This window comes from Mustela putorius, unplaced genomic scaffold (genome assembly GCF_011764305.1).
Source record: "Mustela putorius furo isolate JIRA1106 unplaced genomic scaffold, ASM1176430v1.1 tig00000095_pilon_pilon_pilon, whole genome shotgun sequence".
NCBI classification, from domain to species: Eukaryota; Metazoa; Chordata; class Mammalia; order Carnivora; family Mustelidae; genus Mustela; species Mustela putorius.
The window spans coordinates 7,164,756-7,184,551 of NW_025421280.1; the positions used below are offsets into that span (position 1 = coordinate 7,164,756).

Below are 19,796 nucleotides of genomic sequence, written 5' to 3' on the forward strand. Positions count from 1 at the left end.
CTTAGCACTTAGGATTCGGGGGTCCCCGTTAGAGGTTTTCCATTGGATTTCATTGGAAGACACTGTGAAGTTAACCACATCATGATTAGGAAACCGCGCTGCCTTTGGGGTGCATGGGGGCGGGACTCGGGTTTGCTTGGATGTACCCACCTCATCTGGTGATCGAGGAATTTGTAGATTTGCACCTAATTTGGGTCATCAGTTTGCCCCGAAAGGCTGCGTGTACTGGATTGTCTCTCACCTGTGTTCCACCTGTCAGAGAAGTCCCGTTCTGTGGGGGGTGGGGGACCCTCTTCACAGTAAAATGATAGGCAAAACTTACTTCAGTCTCTTCAAAACCTTGTTCTTCCTAATTCCCGAGGTAAGATTTTGCTCTTTTTTTAAAAAAGAAACTCTGTTGGGGCGCCTGGGTGGCTCAGTGGGTTGGGCCGTTGCCTTCGGCTCAGGTCATGATCTCAGGGTCCTGGGATCGAGCCCCACATGGAAGCCCTGCCCCCCCCCCCCCCCGCCGCCTGCCTCTCTTCCTACTTGTGACCTCTCTGTCAAGTAAATAAATAAAATCTTAAAAAAAAAAAAACTCTGTAAATAGCTGTGGAAAGGGAGGGTTCCCCTCTGATCCCACCCAAAAGCTGTAAGGGTCCAGCAGGATTCTAGCGCTGACGTTGAGTATCGGTGATGAGGGCATTTGTGAGGCTGTGTTTGGAACTGGCGCTTCCGTAAGTCAGAAAGAGTAACTAGAATTTTGGAAATGAGGGGGAAAGATTCCCCGACACTGTTTAGAGTGTGGTGTTTGTTCCAAACTGGCTGTGTTCTTTTTTATCAGCACACACAGTGAAGTTTTTCAGCCTCATAATTTTATTTGGTTCTGGGAGTCCCAGGGCCCCCCTTCCCGCCCTTGTCGGCAGTTGGGATCCAGCCTTTCCCACCCCCGAGGGCCCCTCCCAGGGCCAGGCTGGCTCTGCTCCTCTCCCGCGTCCTCCGGTGTGTGTTAACAGGACTTCTCCAGCAGTTCTGTGGTTCTGCTTTAGAGTCCAGGACCTGTCTTCACTTTACCCCGTCCCCGGAGAAAGCACTCTAGCTCCTGAGAGATTCAGTACATTGTCTGGGGAGATGGATTCGGAAAGCAGAGTACATGCGTTGTGGACATAATGAGATGGGTTTCCTGTGTGAGGTCAAGGTTCATCTTCTCTCTGCCTTGGTGGCCTCCTGGGTCTCCTCTGGAAGAGGAAGGTTCATGAGGATCCCGCATCTCCTTTGTGGGCATTTTTGCAGACAACCTTGGGCCATTCTTTGCCCACGTCCAGCTGGATGTTGTGGTTTGGGGTGACTTCGTCTGCTGGCAGGAGAGGCCCCTGCCTCTTGACCAGACATCACCCAACCGAGCACATCCTACCTCCTGACCCCAGAATGCACGCCATTCTGCCTTGTGATGGGTACTGACCCCTGGCGTTGAGGGATGGGGAGGAAGCATCCTTTCTTCGGGTGCACATGGCCTCCCCCTCATCAGCACCAGTACCCTTCAGAGAGGAACCAGTGTCCAGCCACTTGGCTTCCAGCCCTGACTCTGCCAGAGACCCTGTTGCAGGGTCTTCCACACATCCCCTCTCTTCTTTTGGGCTGCTCTTCCCTCATCTGTAAGGAAAGGGCTGATGCTCTATTGGCCACATTGAACCAGCATCCGGAATGCACAGGGCCGCTTCCTCTCCTGTCTGCCTGTGGGACCCTGGGTGCCTGGCAGAGGCTCAGATGGTGCTGAGCTCAGTTCAGTGGATCTGCTGAACACTGTGTGGCGAAGTCGGCTTACATGACGGGAGGGTTAGCACCCTCGCCAACTCCTCGTGTCCACTACCAAAGCCTGGACCTATAGCCTGTCTCTCCGGGGGCTCCTCATGGCCTTGGCTCCAGAGGTGCCCACACTCAGCCCTTCTCTTCCCTTCTCCATTCCCTCCCCTTGGGACCCGCAGGGAGCTCCAGCCTCACCAGTCCCCGCTCCACACCGACCACGCAGGGACCCACCTGCCTTACGGGTTGGCCTGCAGTCGGTGTTTGGTGAGGAAATGAGGAAGGGGATCCCTTGGTGGCTTCCCCATCACCTCGGAGATGGAGTCTTGGCTCTTGCACATTTGTCCTGCTGTCCATTTCTTCCTCCCTCTTGCCACTTCCTGCCTTGACCTTTGCACAAAGCTGCACCAGGAGCGGGAGGGGTCAGGTGGGGGCCCACCTAGACCACATCTCTGGATCCTGTCTTGGCACCGGGGTCTAAAATGGCTGCTCCTGACCTAGCGGCCTCCCCCACACCATTGTGTCTCCTCTGTCCGTGCACCCATCACATCTGTGGGTTTTTTTCCTCAATTCCAGTGTGTGTGTTTCTGGTATGAGGGTTGGGGAGAGGGGGACAATGATACTTCAGTCAAATCATACTTTTTTTTTTTTAGCCGCTGTACACGATAAGCATCCCGCACACATTTGACTGAATAAATAAATGCATGAAATAGGTCAGTCCAAGAATAACGGATTGTGGGCCCTGGGGAAGATACTGGGTGGCTCGAGACATTGATCGTCAAGATGAAGGGACCAGCTTGGGACAAGTAATAACAGAAGTAGTCTGTTGGGGGCTCCTCAGGGGCATGGCTCTTTCCGGCCAGGAGGTGGGACTTGGTTTTCCTGATTTGTTGACGAGCCAGGCCGAGTGTTACAGAGGAGAAGATGGAGAGGAAACTTCTGCTTGGCAGGCAGTGTGCCTTAGGGGGAGGAGGGTGTGTCCTGTGGGTCCTTCTCTAGGTTGGAATCCTTATCTTGCTGCTTTCTAGATATGAAATTGTCTCCACCCTGGTGTGTGTGTGCGCGCGGTCTGCTCACCTGTGAGGGGCCAGCAGGTGTTCTGAGGGAAAGGCTTTCTCCTCAAAGTGAAGCTGGAGAATCATGGCCGGTCCATCCAGCCCACCCTGACTACTTGTCTGAGTCAGAAAGTTCCGAAATCGCAGAGTTATAGATAATAAGCAGCTTTCTGTGCTACAGGACATGTCAGAGCCTTTAATAATAAGGGGGTGGGGCACGGTCCAGTGAACCACCTTCAGCATGTGTTGTGTGGGATGAGTTCCATCATGTAAATTTAGCAAATGCAGAGTCAAGCGGAATGAAAGGTAGGCTAATTGGAGTTCTTGTCGATACCTTTCCTTGGCTGGCCTGCTTCAGGAGTCTGCACAGGGGAGGACGTGTGTGGATGTTCCAGAAGCGTTTCATGGAAGTCCTCCGAAGCTAGTGTTTCAGGGATGATGCTTCGGGAATCTCCTGTGTGTGGTGCACATTCACCCTGGGTCTAGGTGTGGATGCCCAGCAAGCCCTGCTGCTTAGCCAGGTAGCCCTGGGGCTTGGCTGCAGTGGAGACACTGGATGGAGTAGGCACTCCCGATGCACCGGGCAGGGGCCACACTGGTTTTCTAGCAGGCTTTATCAACATCTCCCTTCTCACTGGGAGTCCATACCCCTTTGTCCTTTCTTCAACAGTGGAAAATAATAAGCAGTTCATGCTTATCCCTGGATTTCAGAAACCCCACAGTGCCCAGCTGCATTTGGTGTGTGGCTTTCACAACGGAGGCCTACCAGGTATTTTCTGCTGGTTTGGAGGAACCACTGGAGACGAAAAGAGGTAGCAGATCGGCTGGTAACACCATGAATTCTGCCGTGGCCCCTACCTGATTCCATAAGGAATGTAGTGACTGTTTTTTGGTGTGTTAAACCTCGTATTTTTGAGATGATTGTAGATTCACATGCAGTTGTAAAAAAAAAAATTAAATAATATAGGAAGATTCTCCTATACCCTTAACCCAGTTCCCCTAGTAGTAACATTTTATAAAACTTTTGCAACTAGGATACTGACATTGATACGATCAAGGTATAGAACCCTCCCTCTCCAGAGAGATCCCTCATTTTGCCTTTTCCAAGCCTCCCTGTTTGCCTTCTGCCCCCATACCCTGGGCAATGTCTCATTTGCTGTTCATACCTATAAATGCCATTTAAAGAATGTGAAGTGAGTGGATTCACACAGCATGTAACCTTCTGGGACTGCCTAATTCCTGGAGAGCCATCTAGGTTGGTGGATCTGTCAGTAGCTGCCTTGTGTTTGTTGCCGAGTAGTGATAGTACACTGTGATACGGGTGTACCGCACCTGGTCGAGCCGTTCCCCTGTTGAAGGACGTCTGGGTTGTTTCCTCATTGGGCTGTTAAAAATAAAGCTGGCATGAGCATTCACCTGCAGGTTTTTGAGTGAACGTGTGCCGTAGAGTTGCTGCCTTGTGTGGTAATGGTGCATTCAGTGCTCTGAGAAACTGCCATCCTTTTCCAGGTGGCTGTACCATCTTGTGTTCACACCAGCGGCCTGTGAATCATTGGGTTCTCTGCCTGCAGCCAGCGTTTGGCAGTGCCCATTTCCTAATTGGAATCTTTGGCTTTTATTGTTGAGTTTTCAGAGTTTAAAAAAAAATATATTCTAGGGGCACCTGGGTGGCTCAGTGGGTTGGGGCTTCTGCCTTCAGCTCAGGTCATGATCTCAGGGTCCTGGGATCGAGCCCCGCATCAGGCTCTCTGCTCAGCAGGGAGCCTGCTTCCTACTCTTTCTCTGCCTCTGCCTGCCTCTCTGCCTACTTGTGATCTCTGTCTCTCAAATAAATAAAATCTTAAAAAAAAAATGTGTGTGTGTGTATGTGTGTATAAATATTCTAGATAGGGGATCTTTGTTGTATGTGTGGCTTGAAAGTATTTTCTCCTGGCCTGTAGCTTGTCTTTTGTCATAGCAGGACCTTTCCCAAAGCAAATGTTTCTAATTTTGATGAAGTCCAGGGTATTAATTTGTCCTTTTTTTGGTTTGGGCTTTTAGTGTCAAGTCGAAGAACTCTGCCTAGCTTTAGATCCCAGAGTTTTCTGCGTTGTCTCTAAGTTTGTAGTTTACGTCTTACGTCTGGATCTGTGATGGTAGTTTTTTGTTTTTGTTTTTGTTTATAATCTGAAGCAAAGGAGGACATTGAAGCCTTGGTCTCAAGAAAGAAACCGAGCTCCTGCAGGAAGCTACAGCAGGCAGGGCAAGGGGATGGTGTGGTCGTGGGTACAGAGCAGGGGTCCTGGAGGCCGTCCCAGAACAGTGCCTGGAGGTCATTTGGACGTTACAGCAGGTCTTACCATCTTCAGGGGAGATAAGAAAGACCGTCAGAAGACCGGCTCCTTAATCCTACTGTACATATCCTTAACCCTCCCCAAGTGCAGTCAGATCTATATTGGAGGCTTGGGAAACTATGCTAAGAGAGATCCTGAATCATTTGACCGGGAGATCAGAAGTCTTCTAGGTGGGGCAGGAAGCGGGCCTGGCCCTGTTTTTAAAGGCACACCAGTGGTGTCGCTCCCAGAGCAGGGAGAGTCTTGTCTTGGAGACTGCAGCCCAGCACAGAGGTAGCCTCTTCTCCTCGAACTGCAGAGCTGCTGGCAAGCCGGCTTGGGAAGCACTGGGGATGTTTTTACCGCCGGCAGAGGGAGGGTTCCTTCTGTGGCTCTTGTGGTGATTTCAGGGACTCCCACAGACCCGTCTCTGTCCTCGTAACCACAGGCTGTATGATAAAGCCTCTCCGGCGTTTTCCCTTCAGAGAACAGTTTGGCCTGGAGTCCGAGGAAAGCAGGGCTTGCACGCCGGTTGGGCGGGTGACCTCAGACCAGGACCTTACCTCTCGGAGTCTGGCCTAACAGGGGCTCTCTGGTGTTGTAGAGAGCGGTGGGTGAACAGGTGCCTGCTTCCTGGAGAATGCAGGGTTTTGGCTTGTCCTCCTTAACTGCCTGAGGAGCTAAGTTACTCTCACCCCTTCAGGGGCCACTCCGGTGGAAACAGGGGCCGACCGGCTGGGCCCTGCAGCCGCTGTGGGCTGATAGTCTGGGAGGTCCCTGTGTGCTTGTGGAGGGGCGGGGGCATGCGCAGTGGCCCACCGCGGGCTGGTGCCCCCGCCCTCCCCGAGTGTGCAGAGTCAGGTCCACCCCTGATGGAAGCACTGGTGTGGCATGTAGTCTGGGTGCGTGCTGAGAGGATGCGGGTGGCCCAGGGCACTGTCTGGAGCAGTCCCGTTCCCCAGGGATCCTCCTGCCTCCTTCCTTTCCCAGGTCCTAGCTGCCCTGCTTCTGCTGCACTGACCTCCTGATGCCTCAGCATCCGGATCTGCAGAAGAGGGGACAGCATCCATCCCTCGGGTGTTCCCCGGCTGGGCTCCTGGGACGGTTTGAGACCCCTCTTCCTGCTGCTGTGGCCCCTGCTGCTCCTGCCCCCGTGGACTGAGGAGGAAATGCGGTGTGAAGGCACGGGGAGAGTGGAGGCCCTGGTGGCCCGCAGGGTATTGGAACCAGTACCAACTGCAGAGGCCCCAGGGCACTGTCCTGGCTCTAGCTAGGAAGGTTCTTTGACGTCTTCACCACTTGGAACCGGCTGTGTGCCCTGAGATTTGGGGGTCTGTGAGGAGACCCCAGAACCCTGCACCATCCCTGCCTGGAGGAGAAGGTATGCCCAGTGAATGGCAGTCCAGGACCCCACCCTGCCAGCACCTCAGGAGGAAAGGCCACCACCGCTTAGGCTGGCCCCTTGGCACCATTCACCCCAGGACACCCTCTGCCTTGGAGCTGTTGGCGCAGGCCTGGCCTTTCTACACTGAAGCATCCAGTCCCAGGGTTCAGTGTCTGAGTTGCATTGACAGCTTTGTAAAATAACAATTTAGTTACATAATAAGCACATGAAAATCACATGCAAAAGAGGAGAGCAGAAATTCCTACTGCATCCAGGGCAAATGTACTGTAGGATTTCCTACCTTTTTTCTGCAGGCATCTTTGGAAGAGTGGCAGTCCTGGGAATCGGTCGGCAGGACTCCCTGCCTTTCGCTCTGGACTGGGGTGTGGACAGGGTCCTGAGTGCAAAGTACTGCTCAGTGCCCAAGGCTGAAATGGAAGGGCAGCCACCAGAACATTCACTTTAGTTCGGGAATTGTAAGGTTCCACTTGCAGGTGTCCCCGGGTGTCTGAAAGAGGAGTGTTCTAGGAGACCTTTTGTAAGCCAGAATGGTGTACAGCAAAGAAGCAATGACCAATTTATTTGAGCACAGATCAGTCTTGGGGTTTCTGTGGCTTAGCAGGAGCAGGTGCTGCTGCAGGTAGAATGGCATAACCCAGACTTCGGGACAGCCGGAGAAACCCGTGTTCAAGTCCTGGATGGTGAGGTCTCCCAGGGGCACAAACCACTGGCTGGTGACGAAGCCTGCCAGGGTCGTAGGTTCGCAGGCGAGCTCCCCCCCCGCTGCTGACCAGCATGTACTGCGGAGAAGGGGTGCTCTTGTGTGCAGTGCCGTAGCTGTTCCCTGTCATGTGGCAGGGCAAGGAGGGCGCGGGCACCTTGCCCTCCTGGTGTCGAGATGACAGTTTGAGGGGAACTGCCCATTGTGGCTTCTTCACACCCTCTCAGAGGAGCTGAGTAGATACCTTTTGTTGCAGGTTTCCGGGGCTGGGGCCTGGTCGGGACCCTCCCCACTGCCCTCTCTCCCCCTTGCCCACCTTGCTTCGCCAGCCCCTCGACTCTGGGAGGACCTGCGCCACTAGATGCATTGATGGATGTAGGGGAAGATAAAGCCGAGAGAGAAGATGGAGTAGCCATGTTGGCCTTGACCAGTAAAGAGATAGTTTTGGCTTTCCTGACCTGGGGGGTGGTGGCGGGGTGGGGGGGGTGACTGTGTAGGTGGGAATTTCGAGTGGAGGGAGGGGTTCATTGTTCCCGGCTTTCCTTATCTTGGCTCAGCTTGGTGCCACTGTGTGCTGCGCAGATGCCAGAACAGGTTCCCTCCCATGCTCAGCGGACGGACTCTCCATGCCTTGACCGTCCCCTGGAGTCCCCACCCGTGTTAAAACTGCACAGCCTTTCTCCCTGGGGGGTGCAGTCCAGCTGCGGCTTGGAGGTCACTGGTGTCCTAGGAGCTCCCCGAGTTGAATTCCTCCTCACCCTTTCTGCCTGTGGCCAAGGGACAACAGGGAACTTGGGGAGGGCTGCCCCTCACTGCTGCCAGGTGCGGGAAGGACGGACTGTTGGTTGCTGAACGCTAACCTGGTTAATTGGCCAGTGTCTGCTTTCGGTCTTAAATTGGAGAAAATGCACAGTTAACGTAAAAGTCCATTTCATTCAGCATTTTCTTTTCAATATGACAGCTTTTCTGCCTAATGATTTTCAGGCTAAACCTTTAATTTTATTTAAAGCTTTTATTTATTTGACAGAGAGAGGCACAGCAAGAGAGGGAACACAAGCAGAGGGAATGGGAGAGGGAGAAGCAGGCTCCCCGCCGAGTAGGGAACCTGATATAGGGCTCGATCCTAGGACCCTGGGATCATGACCTGAGCCCAAGGCAGACACTTAATGATCGAGCCACCCAGAAGCCCCTAGACCTTCAGTTGCTTTACAAATAATTTTTAATTGGATGTTTGGTCTTGCCTCGGTATTTTTTTTTTTTTTTCTGAATAATGTTCTTTTGTCCAGGTTAGTGGTAATGAATGTGGGAGACTGAACTAAAGTTGTAATTCATTTGTTTACTCAACAAATATTTATCGAGCCCCATTTATGTTCCAAGCATGGTTCTGGGTGCGAAGGGTATAGCAGTAAAGCAGATTGGCTCAAAATTCTAATTACATTCTAATGATGTAATGACCTCGGGACTACTTAATACCTTAGGAGGTTTTGTTTTGATCTGTTTGTAATTAATAGACTATTTGAGCACTGTTAGGTTTACAGAAAAATTGAGACAAGAGTACAGAGACTTCCCGTATACTGCCTCCTCCAATTTCCACTATTAACATTTTGTGCTAGTGCAGTACATTTGTTAGAATGGAGGTACCGATACTGATACATTATTAACTAACTCTGTAGTTGATGTTGGGGTTCCCTATTGTGCATTCCTTGAGCTTCTGCAAATGTTCAGTGACATGTTTCCACCGTTACAGTAACATTAAGAAGAGTTTCACTGCCCTAAAAATCCTCTGTGCCCCACCTGTTCAACCCTCTCTCCCCGTAACCCTCAGCAACTGCTGATCTTCTCCCTGGTCCCCTGTTTTGCCTTTTCCAGAATATCCTCTGTTGGACTCATAGAGCAGGTAGCCTTTTCTGATGAGCTTCTTTGACTCAGCTGGGAACGTCTCCTTAGGAGGTTTCCTTTTTGTTTGTTTGTTTATACATCTTGGAATGGAATGCAGAGCCTGGTAGTTTGGATGGGGATTCTGAGAATTTAGAGTCCTTCATCAGCTGGGTCACTCTAGACATCGCCGAACGGTGGTGGCTGACAGGACCATGCGTAGCTTTCCCCATTCCCGATCTTAGGCTTCCGGCTTGCTGTGTGTAAGGGTGGGGGAACCCCGTGGGCTCTGCTGCATCAAGCTGCCCGGGGCCACCCACTCCCAGGGGGATGGGACGTCATATCTCTTTGCAAGGAGTTAATCAAAACCATTCATCGAAGACCCCAAGGGGCGGGTGACCCTAAAGGAAGTGAAGGGGTCAGGAGGTTGGTTGACACAGCCCCGTCCTGCCTTCGGAGGGGCTGACCCCGCCTGCTGGAGGCTGTTTATCCCGCCACTGGGCTGCTCTTGTTTTTTTATCCGATCTCCACCTGAATAAACAGATCGGGAACGTCCTCTGCAGCCAGGCTGAGAATCTGCCAGAATTCCCCAGGGAACTGATGATTCACCAGCAGCGGTGGGGAGGGGTGTGCGGTGAGGAGGAGGAGGAGTACGAGGAGGAGAGGAGAGAAAGAAACCTGCGTGTTCGGATTCTCATTTCCTGCCCAGCAAACAACCTCAGCTGGACCGTTTCTGAGGCGTCCCTGGTTTCTTAGAGCAAATTGTCAGTTTGTGCAGTAGAACAGATGGTTTTGGTTTTCATTCTTAAGAAGGTGAATGACTGTAAAGCAGGCTTGGGGGTGGTGGATGTTTTGGACTGTCACTCTGGGAGGCGGGACGTTTCTTCACAGTGGCCCAGGAACGCTCTTCTGGACTCTGTTTTTGCAACCTCCTTATCTTTGTATTTCCAGTTGCTCATGGTGTCGATTCTGGTACACGTGGTGCATTATTTCTTGCCAATTTGGGACTAGGAATTATTATTAATTTTTTATCCTTTCCTTTTTTGGTGCTCATTAGGCTCCCACTTAAAATAATTCTGTTGGACACATGAACAAGATTAGATTGAGTCTGGCCATGCTCTCCGGCCCCAGGCTGTTCCTGATGCTTTTCGTGGGGGGACAAGTGCAGGCAGAGAGATGGGGAAGGCTGGCGGTCTCTGGCAGTGTGGTTGAGTGAACCATTGGATCCAAAGGCTTTTTCAGATACATTTCAACTCAGGAGAATTTGGTTTAAAAGAAAATGAGCAGTGATGGCTGAGGCTGAACAGATGTGTGCCCCGAGATTGCGCATCAGCGCCACGCCTGGACGTAGACGCCTGCCCCAGGGGCGTGCACACATGTGCCCCACGACACACGCCCGAGATGAGTTCATCGCTGCGCTTGTTGCAGTAACCCAAACTGGAGATGACGCAATGCCCATCAACAGTAGGATGAGAAATCAGTCGCTGGCCACTCCCTAGAAATACTATACGGCGATGAAAAAGAATTCACGCCAGCTCGTGCGACAGCACAGATGAGTCCCACGAGCCGAGTGCCGAAGGACCGTGGCCGCATACTGAAGCCAGCGCCCGTCTGGAGCGAGAACGTGTGTAGAAAGCGCAAGAGTAGGCAGGATTCGTCAGGGTGGTAGGGTGGTAGAGCGGAGCTGTTTCCTTTGGGAAGAAGAACCGCCAGGAGAGGGACGGGAAGGAGGCAGCACATGTCTGAATCGCGAATTGAGCCCTTGGTAGGTACGGGGGTGAGCACACGTGGTACCCAGGCACTGAGCTCTGCACTCGGAATGATGCACTTCTCCGGAGGCCTGTGGTAGTGCCATGAAAACCTTTGCAAATGAATACAGCAGCTGCCACCACTGGACTGTATGGCCCCTTTGGTAGTGCTGTCTTTTTCAACAAAGGAAAAATGATTCTCTTCACCTGTATTCTTGGAACGATTAGCTTCGTGTTTGGTGCTTGCTATAGTACATAGCCAACCCCCTTGGGTAGGCATCAGAGCCTCTCTGCCCTGCACAGAGTTTTCCACTAAATCAGTAATAACAGGGTCACCTTCTGTGTGGGTTCCATGTATGGGCTGTACAATTACCCTGTAGCCCCAGGCAGCCCTGAAGGCTATGTGCACGTGCCTGTCCGTTCTGGTCCAACCTTGGAGCGCCAGCTGTGGGGCTGCAGGGGCTTGGGTGCAGAGCTGTAGAACGGATTCTGGGGCAGCATGGGATGGGCCGGGCGCGGGGTGCTTCTGGTGCTGGGAGCCGGCAGTGTGTGAGTGGGAGGATGCTCGCCAGGATCACTGCGGGGAGTACAGTGATGAGTACTGACGGGGGCGGTGGTGGCAGGTCGAGGACTTTTTTCTTTCTCTCTCCATTTCAGGGTTAGACCATGGGACATGGTTTCTTAGAGGTTCAGACAGAACAAGGTCTGGAATTTGAATTTTGCTGCTTTTGTTAGACCTTTTGAAAGTTGGATGTTGAGATAATATGGAAGACATGCTGTTACGAGTGAGAATCGACACTCTGGGAGTTGACAGTGGATTTCTGGGAGTCTCCGCAATTCTCTGGAAGAGCCGCGGGGCGTGCCTGCTTAGACATAGAACTGTGCGCTGGCCGGCTTCCGCGTGTCTGCCTCACTGCAGGAGTGGGGAGGAGTGAGGGTACACAGGATCTCCAGGCTCTGTAAGATCACCCCGCTTGCCTGTCTGTCTCCCCCGGTTCTGCTCAGAGTCCCGGGTTGTCTTTTGAGGGATGGAATAATGATGGAGACTTAGATCCCACTCCTCGAAGCGGTAGAGAAGACGTCAGTGGGAAAGGGTCTGATCGGTGGCGCGGACATGGCACATGTCATGGGTCTGATCAGTGGCGCGGACGTGGCACATGTCATGGGTCTGATCAGTGGCGCTGGCGTGGGTGGGAGGGTGCTCTGCTCTAGAGATGCCCTGAGCGCCGTTTTGCAGGTTGTTAAACCAGATGCAGAAGGTGACTTACAGATAGTCCCAAGGCTGCATGAGAGCTAGAATTCGAATCTGGGTGACGCCCCCACCAACCCAGACTAGTTGCTATAGTGTAGACCAGGGGTCAGTGAACTATGGGTCCGATGTGGCCCACAGCTTGTTTTTTTAAATAAAGTTTTACTGGAACTCATTCATTTATGTGTTGTCATTTACACGCCATCATCAGAGTCGAGTACTTGTGACAGAATGCGTGATGCACAAAGCCTAAATTACTTGCTACCAGGCCTCTTATCGAAGACGTTGGCTGACTCCTGGTGTAGACAGTAGGTGCATAATATCAGGAACCTGCTGTAATCCATCTGACCCACCTTGACCCTGCTTCCTTTGATCTCCTTTCCCTTTCTTCCTGGCTGTTGTCCGTGACATGAGATCTTTTTTTACCACCAACGGGACTACCTTGTAAATGAGGCTTTCACAGACCCATAGTGGAACAATCACTTATGATAAAAAGTTTTCAATGTTGGTTTTAAATGCCTCTGTCTGTTTTACTGTCCAATTTAACATCAGGTCTGAAAATGTAGCCAAGTGGAGAGAGCTTATCTTGCCTGCCTTCTGCCTTTGAAGACTGATTTTATTTTTGAAGCCTCTAACAGGTGTTGGTTTAATAGACTTGTGCTGTATTAAGTTCTCCTTGCCCCAGAGGGCAGGCTAGGGGGTAAACCGACACTGGGTGGAGGCGAGTACCGTGATCCCTGCACCTTCCCCAGCCCCCCAGCCACAGAACCATTCTGGTTTGGTTCAGTGGCAGAGAGAGGCTGTGCATCCCTCCGCAGCTCTCTAGTCCCTAAGAATAAAGGTAGCAGCTCCAACTTCAAATACAGGTCCTTAAAAGACACGATCTCAAAGGAACTAGTTTTTTTCATTCGGAATATCCATGAGTGAGACCTTGAGCTTCCTCTGCCTTGTTGCTGAGATAGGCAGCACGAGGCCCTCTGCACATTGGCTGCGCATGCAGGCTTCCAAGAAGCTGGGACAAAAGCGAGGCCTCGCGGAGGCCAGTTACGCAGACCGCTCTGAGATGACCAGGAGACAGCCAGCTAGCATTCAGACCTAGCCAAGCTATGCGGAAGGTTTATGGATCGAATCCAGGATAGTGTCCTTAAAATTCTGGTGGGAGAGTCTCTCAGTTCATGCCAGATAGTCTTGCTCCCCTGAATTTGCATTCTGGTTCCTCTTGCTTCTCAGCTGTGTGACCTCGGAAGAATCCCAGCAGGTCTCCGAGCCTCAGTGTCTTCAACTATAAAGTACAGAGAATAGTGGTCCGTAGCTCCTTAGGTGGCTGTGTGATCTCCCAGAGGCTTCATCTGGAGTTACTGGTCAGCTGTTGCTAGCAAAAACTTGAACAAGGATCTGGAACTTACCGGGATAAGCGTGGACCTTCTTGGGAGTGGGACAGTTAGTTACATTAAAGGAGAGACCTGATGACCACCTCCATGTTGCACAGGGCATTAAAAGCAGGGTCTTGAAAGTGGACCGACGGTCTGATGGAATCAGGGCAGCAAACACATTTTCACAGCTGTCTCCTCTTAAGGGGGTCGGAGGGCTTCCCCTGAATACTGGCTCTCTAGCCTCTAGCTTTATGGGTGGGTGTGTGGAGCCGGTCTCTTGGACAGACCGACCTCCCCGGATGGGGTAGGGTAGAGTGTGGTGGGCTGGGACCGGATGGGGGTGGGGATGCACATAAGCTCTGCTCGCTGCAGGAGTGAGGAGGGGAATGTCGTGCGGCTGGCTGGGGGTCCAGCAGGTCTCTAGCTGCCGAGTCCTGCAGAAGCTTTCGTCTGGGTTTTGCTTTGAAGCGCAGCTGCCCACGACAGCCTGGTCTCCCCGTGGCTGGGTGTGATACTCTCCAGCTGGAGCACACTTACTTCCTGCTCAAAGGGAAGGCTGAGAGCTCTGAGTCAATGCTTTGTTCCCGAGAGAGGAGTCAGGCCTGCCCGCTTGCCCTGAAATGTGGCAGAGAAATGGACAGGAACCAGTCATTCATTAATTTGGTTCATTTATTCTTTTGCCAGAGCATTTCCCACAAGCCAGATCCTGAGCCTGGCTCTGAGGATACAAATATGACCAATAAAAACAACTGGTTTTATTGAGCAAGTTCTTAGTGATGGGTCCCATCACCCGTGGGGCAGAGGCACTTCCCGCCTCACTGTAGAGACGAGGCTCCTCTTGAGGGTCCTACCTGCCCGTTGCCTCACTGGGATTTGAACACTGGCAAGCTGGGCAGTGCTCCTGGCATGTTCTTCTGTGCTGTGACAAGTGTCAGCCCAGCAAGAGCTCCTCGCCTTGGGTGGAGTGGCCACGGTCCACAGAGATGTCTAACACAGTGTGGTTCCTGTAGTGTTTGGGCTGGGGGGGCTAGAATCTGTGGGAGCACAGAACTGAGCGGTCAGTGTTCCAGAGCATGGGAGCTGAGGAGGGATTTGATCCGGGCTTTGGGCTAGAGTGTAGAGCAGGGATATCCGTCCAGGGGAAAAGGCCAGTATACCCTTGGCAGCTGGGACCAGCAGCTTGGAGCCCCGAGGAACCCGGAGAGTCACTGCGGGCTCTGTCCCCTGTGTTGTCTGGGCAGCTGGGCTGCCTGAGGGCCATTGACGCGCTTTCCTTCCCTCAGGTTCCCGGACTGAACACCTCTGCTTGCGTGATTCTCTTCTGCTTAAATGCTGGCAAGCCCCAAATCTGTTAGATCCAGAAATTTAACTGGTACTCATTTTTTGTGAATCACCAGCACATATTTACTGAGCACCCCTTCCATGATCCTCACAATTCCAGGGTGGGAGACACGTTAGTGGGCGGAGCAGACTGGCATCTCCACCGCCCCAAGCCACAGCCTGGTGGGAGAGAAGGTGTTAGATTGGAAATAAGCACATTATTGGATAGATGCAGTGATAATTAGAGCTTTTGAGAAAAATAAAGCAAGCGAAGAAGTGAAAGTGTGCCTGTGTGCATGCGTGTGCATGTGTGTGTGAGAGAAAGAGAGAGAGATACACACACAGGGAGGAGGAGCCTATGGGTTCAGAGTACCTGGCCAGGTGTGTTCTGTTTCAGACCTGCTTTCTATTCTTGGGGATATACAGCCAGAAGTGGCAAAGCTGGGTCGTGTGATACTTAATTTTTTGAGGAACTGCTGGACCATTTTCTTCAGCATGGCGCTGGGGTTCCCATTTCTCCACATCCACGTCCACACTTACTTGTGTTTTTTCAACAGTAGCCATTGCACAAGTGTGAGGTTAGTGATGGTGAATATCTTCTCATTGCACACTGGCCATTTGTATGTCTTCTTTGCCGAAATGTCTGTTCCAATCCTTTGCCCATTTTTAAAAATTGGGTTCTTTGGGTTTTTTTGTTGTTGTTGTTGAGCTTTAGGAGTTCTTTATATATTCTAGATACTAATCCCTTATCTGATAGGTGATTCACAAATGGCTCCCCCATTCCTTGGGATGTCTTAGCAGGATCTCTCTGGACACTGTGTTGGGAGTGGATCGTGAGCAGACAAGGATGCAAGGTGTAGCTACTAACCTGCTAACCCGGTTACCTTAGTATCTGCAGACTAGAACCTTGAGCATCACTGTTTAATGCAGGCCCTGGCTGTGCTCTCCAGATCCCATGGGCCCCTCTCTTCTCTTGTGTCTGTCCCCGTGTTGCTGCCCCCGCTGTCCTGGACCGTGGTGACATGGAGTCCCTACCCCCCAGGGTGGCCGGGGAGGCCTTGCCAGTGCACTCTGGTTTGTGTCTTCCCCGTGTCCACCTCCTGCCTCTGGCACCGGTCCCACAAACTGCTCAAGGCATGGAATTCAGTGCTTCTGGCATGATTCGTCCCCTGTGCCTCTGTTCTCCTCACTCCCATGCTTGGTTGTGTCTCTTCCCCAAGGCTGCCTCTTTGGCCAACGGGGGACGTCTGTGCACATGGAAGAGCCCCGTGTCATTTCCGCGTCCTTCCTCCAGAGCGGGCCTGGGGCACCCTGGGACCCAGAACACGTTGAGTCCATGAATAAACAAGGGAGACCAAGAAAGGTAGAAAATGAAAGGCAGAGACAGAGGAGAGAGGCGAGGCACCGTGGGAGAAGTGTGTGTGGAGGGGGACCTTGCAGCTGTCCTGTGGCCCCTTCCTATGTGTCTGGGCCCGTTTAGTGTGACTTGGGGCCACCGGTGCTGTGTGCCTGCTTTTCTCAGCCCCTCTTTTCCTGGCTCCCCAGTCCTGCATTCACAGTTGCTGGATGAGGTTCAGTGCCGCTGCCTTTATTTCATGTTCTTTTCCCATACTTAACATAATAAAGGTTTTCTCTTCTTTTTTCCCTTTTTCTTTTGGAGTCCCCAAACTGAAGAGACCATCTTTATTAAGAACATAATAAAGAACTAAAAGGAAGTCACTTTGTGGGGGTGGGGAGCGGCAGCGGCGGCGGCGAACGGACGCCAAGGGAAAAGTGGCCTTTCATGCTGGGGAGAACTTCCCCGTGTGCGGAGCTGTGCCCTTGTAAATGGATTTTTGGGTTCAGGGCCTGGGAGAGTTGTGAAAAAAACAAAGGAGTGGACAGGCTGCCCCAGAGCTTCTGGGAAAGAGAGCCTTGTTTATGCCTTTTGGAACCGATTTGGTCAAGTGTTTGTTTAAAAGAGATGCCACTTGGTAAGCGACGCCTGGCTTTCTTGCGTTGTGTTCAAGAATGCTTTGATTGGCGAGGGAGCCTGACACTGTTGACTCAGAAACTGGCCCGTGTGAGCGCCCGGGACCCGAGGCCCAGCTCTACCACCCGGCAGATCCTGAAGTATCTGAGTATTGGGATTAGGGCCACTGCAGTTTGAATCTGTCTGGCAGAGCCAAACCCACAGTGGGGGAGCCTCCAGCCCTGGTTAGCACTTGTTGTCTTTCTCCTGGTTAATAAACACCCGTCGGTCGGTTAGACTGGGGGCTTTCCAGAAAGAGGGCTACAGGTGTAATTAAGTCATAGTGGTAAAATGCCTTTCTCAGACAGGGTTAAGCACTCGGAACACTGGGGTTAAAGTCAGCTTTCGTGCAGTTTTGTTTGGGCAATCCACGTCCCTGAAGGGGTTGTGACCCCATCTTCCATACGAGGAGCCCAAGCTTAATAGCAGAGCTATCAAGGCAGTAGAGTCAGGATGGTCTGAGGGTTCGACTCAAGGTAGAACAAGCACCAGGTTCATGTCCCCCCCCCCTTAGGTTGTCAGAAGCATGTCATTTAAAAAAAAAAAAAATCCCTTGTGCCTGTCTTCACACCTGGCAAAACACGAGGTGTGTCATGAAGCACTGAGTTGGATTAGACCTGAACTCTGGGCTCTGGTGCCTGCAGTCCCATACGTGATGGGGCTGGGCTCTGCTCTGAAGGTTCTAGATGGGAACTGCCCCTGGAGCTGGCAGATTTCACCAGGCACATTCTTCATGGGAACATGCACTGGTGAGTTCTGAATTCTGGTCTCGGTGTTCTCCACATGACATTCATGACCCCTGTGTTCTCGTCGTTGGGGAGAGCAGCCTAGGCTTTGAACTTGGGCAGACAAACTAGTGGCTGCCAGAAAATTCAGTTCTTTGTAGCACCCAGCCAGCAGGTGATGACTTTGCGGAAAACAGAAAGGGAGGCATCATTTGAAGAACACCATGACTTTGAGAATTTTCTGAATCTGCTAGAGAAGGAGATGTCTGGAAGAAACAATGGGGAAAATGCTGTTTCTTTGCAAAGAGACATGTTTGAGTCCCTCCTTTGTGTGTTTCAGGCAGCACAATAAGATCCGCGGCGTGGATGGGAGTCGGCTGCAGGCTTACCTCTCCTTGGAGGTGCTGGACTTGAGCTTCAATAACATCACCGAGATTGGGAACACCTGCTTTCCGCATGGGCTGCCCCTCAAGGAACTGTAAGTGACCTGCTCTGCCGTCGGCCCCCTGGGGGTGGACGCAGAGTGCATGCCGAGTCTCAGGGGCTGGGCGGGGGACCCCGGTCCACTGTCTCCTGTTGGCACATCTGCAGAGCATCTCCTCACGGAGCAGCGTTAGTCAGCCGGCACCGATGGCAGCCGAGGCGGGGAGAGGCGAAGAGTCTCCCAGACCCACCGCTTGGGAGAGCGGTGAGACCCCAAGGACTGGAGCCGCGCTCGTCCTCACTTCCTGGGCTGCTCCCAGGAGAGTCAGGAGAGAAGGTGGTTCAGGGGTGCTTAGCAAATGGCCCTGCAGGGAGGCCTTCCTGCTGAGGCTGATTGTCGAGGCACCACCCTCCTGAAGCCTGGCATAGGGGCTCTTCCAGGAGGCACATATGCCCTCGTGTGGTTCCCAGGACCTCTTAGGTCTCTGTGGGCCTACATCCCCTTCACCTGTCCTCACCCGCCTTCTCACACCCAGCGGATGGGAGCCGGGAGGAAGCACCATTCACGCCTGTGGAGCTTACTGCTTTTTGGTAGGGAGGTGTTGCTCTGGGGAAGAAACTAAAAACCCAGGCTCCAGAGGTGTCTTCTGATGACATGTGAGCTTTCAGTCGCTGTGTCAGTGACCGATCCTGAGTCATTTGGGGACTCATTCATGAGGCTGGTTTAGGGGTTGTTTTGACCGCTCTGTTCAGGGAGGCCAAGGCTGGCACATGGCTTGTCCAAGACTCCCAAAGAGGGGGAGTGATTTCTTTTCTTAGGCTGCATCAAGACTGCAGAATTGGAAACGGGAGGCGCCCTGGCCTTTGTGAGGCCGGGGGACAGTGCTGCGCCCCCCACCTGGGGACCTTCAGAGGTGCCCACTTGCCACTTGGGACTCCCTGGCTTGGGACAAAGACACCAGCAGCCACTGAACTGAATGGCACTGACCTCCTTCTGCCCGGAAGCAGGGGGGACTTGCTGTCTTGGCAGCTCCTGGCCTATGTGTCTCCATGACACAGACTGTTCTCTCCTGTGGAGTGTCAGGAGCGAAGAGTGCAGCCCCGCTGGCATGGGGTCTCCGTGTGCCCGGTGCTGGGCCATGGCCTAAGGGAGAGGTGAAAAGTGCCTCATCCCCTCCTGGCGCTCTGGAAGCAGCTGCGCTCTGGTCTTTTTCCTTTTTTGTTTCAGCCACAAAAAGCAGCCTTTGTCCAGGGAAGGCAGAAGAAAGGTTGTAGTGGCAACTTCTGAGAGGAATAGCATATTGGTCTTCCCTTTTCTCTCTGTTTCTGCTCCTTTCTGTGTGTTGGTGGAATGTGTGCACAGGTGGGACCTGTACATTGCCGTGCGCTCTGAGGGGAGGTGCTGTGTACATGCACAGTCCTCTGAGTGGACATCCCGTTACAGAATTGCCTGTTGTCCAGAGGGACCCCGTGCAGGTCTCCTCAACTAGTGTTTCTTTGATACGCTGGAAATGACTGAAATGAATTGGCTTATACAGATTTATAGGAGTATGTGTGGGTATACATGAAGTTGTATAGTGAGAACCGCCATAAAATTTAAGGCTGATGGGGCCCCTGGGTGGCTCAGTTGAACATCCGACTCCTGATTTCGGCTCAGGTCATGATCTTGGAGTCATGGAACTGAGCCCTGAGTTGGGCTCCCTGCTCAGCAAGGAGTCTGCTGGAGATTCTCTCCCTCTGCCCCTCTCCCCACATAGGCACTCTATCTAAAATAAAAAAAATAAATATTTGAATAAGTAAATAAAATTTAGGGCTGTT

General features: G+C 52.3%; 1 protein-coding gene across 1 annotated transcript in view; it reads left to right on the forward strand.

Annotated features, from left to right (window-relative positions):
• The window catches only part of LRIG1 (leucine rich repeats and immunoglobulin like domains 1), a 109,093-nt gene that overhangs the window by 55,927 nt on the left and 33,370 nt on the right, over positions 1–19,796 (forward strand). The window contains exon 4 of the mRNA XM_004738322.3: positions 17,896–18,033. Within this exon, the coding sequence (XP_004738379.1) occupies positions 17,896–18,033 (138 nt within the window). The remainder of the gene's footprint in view (positions 1–17,895; positions 18,034–19,796) is intronic.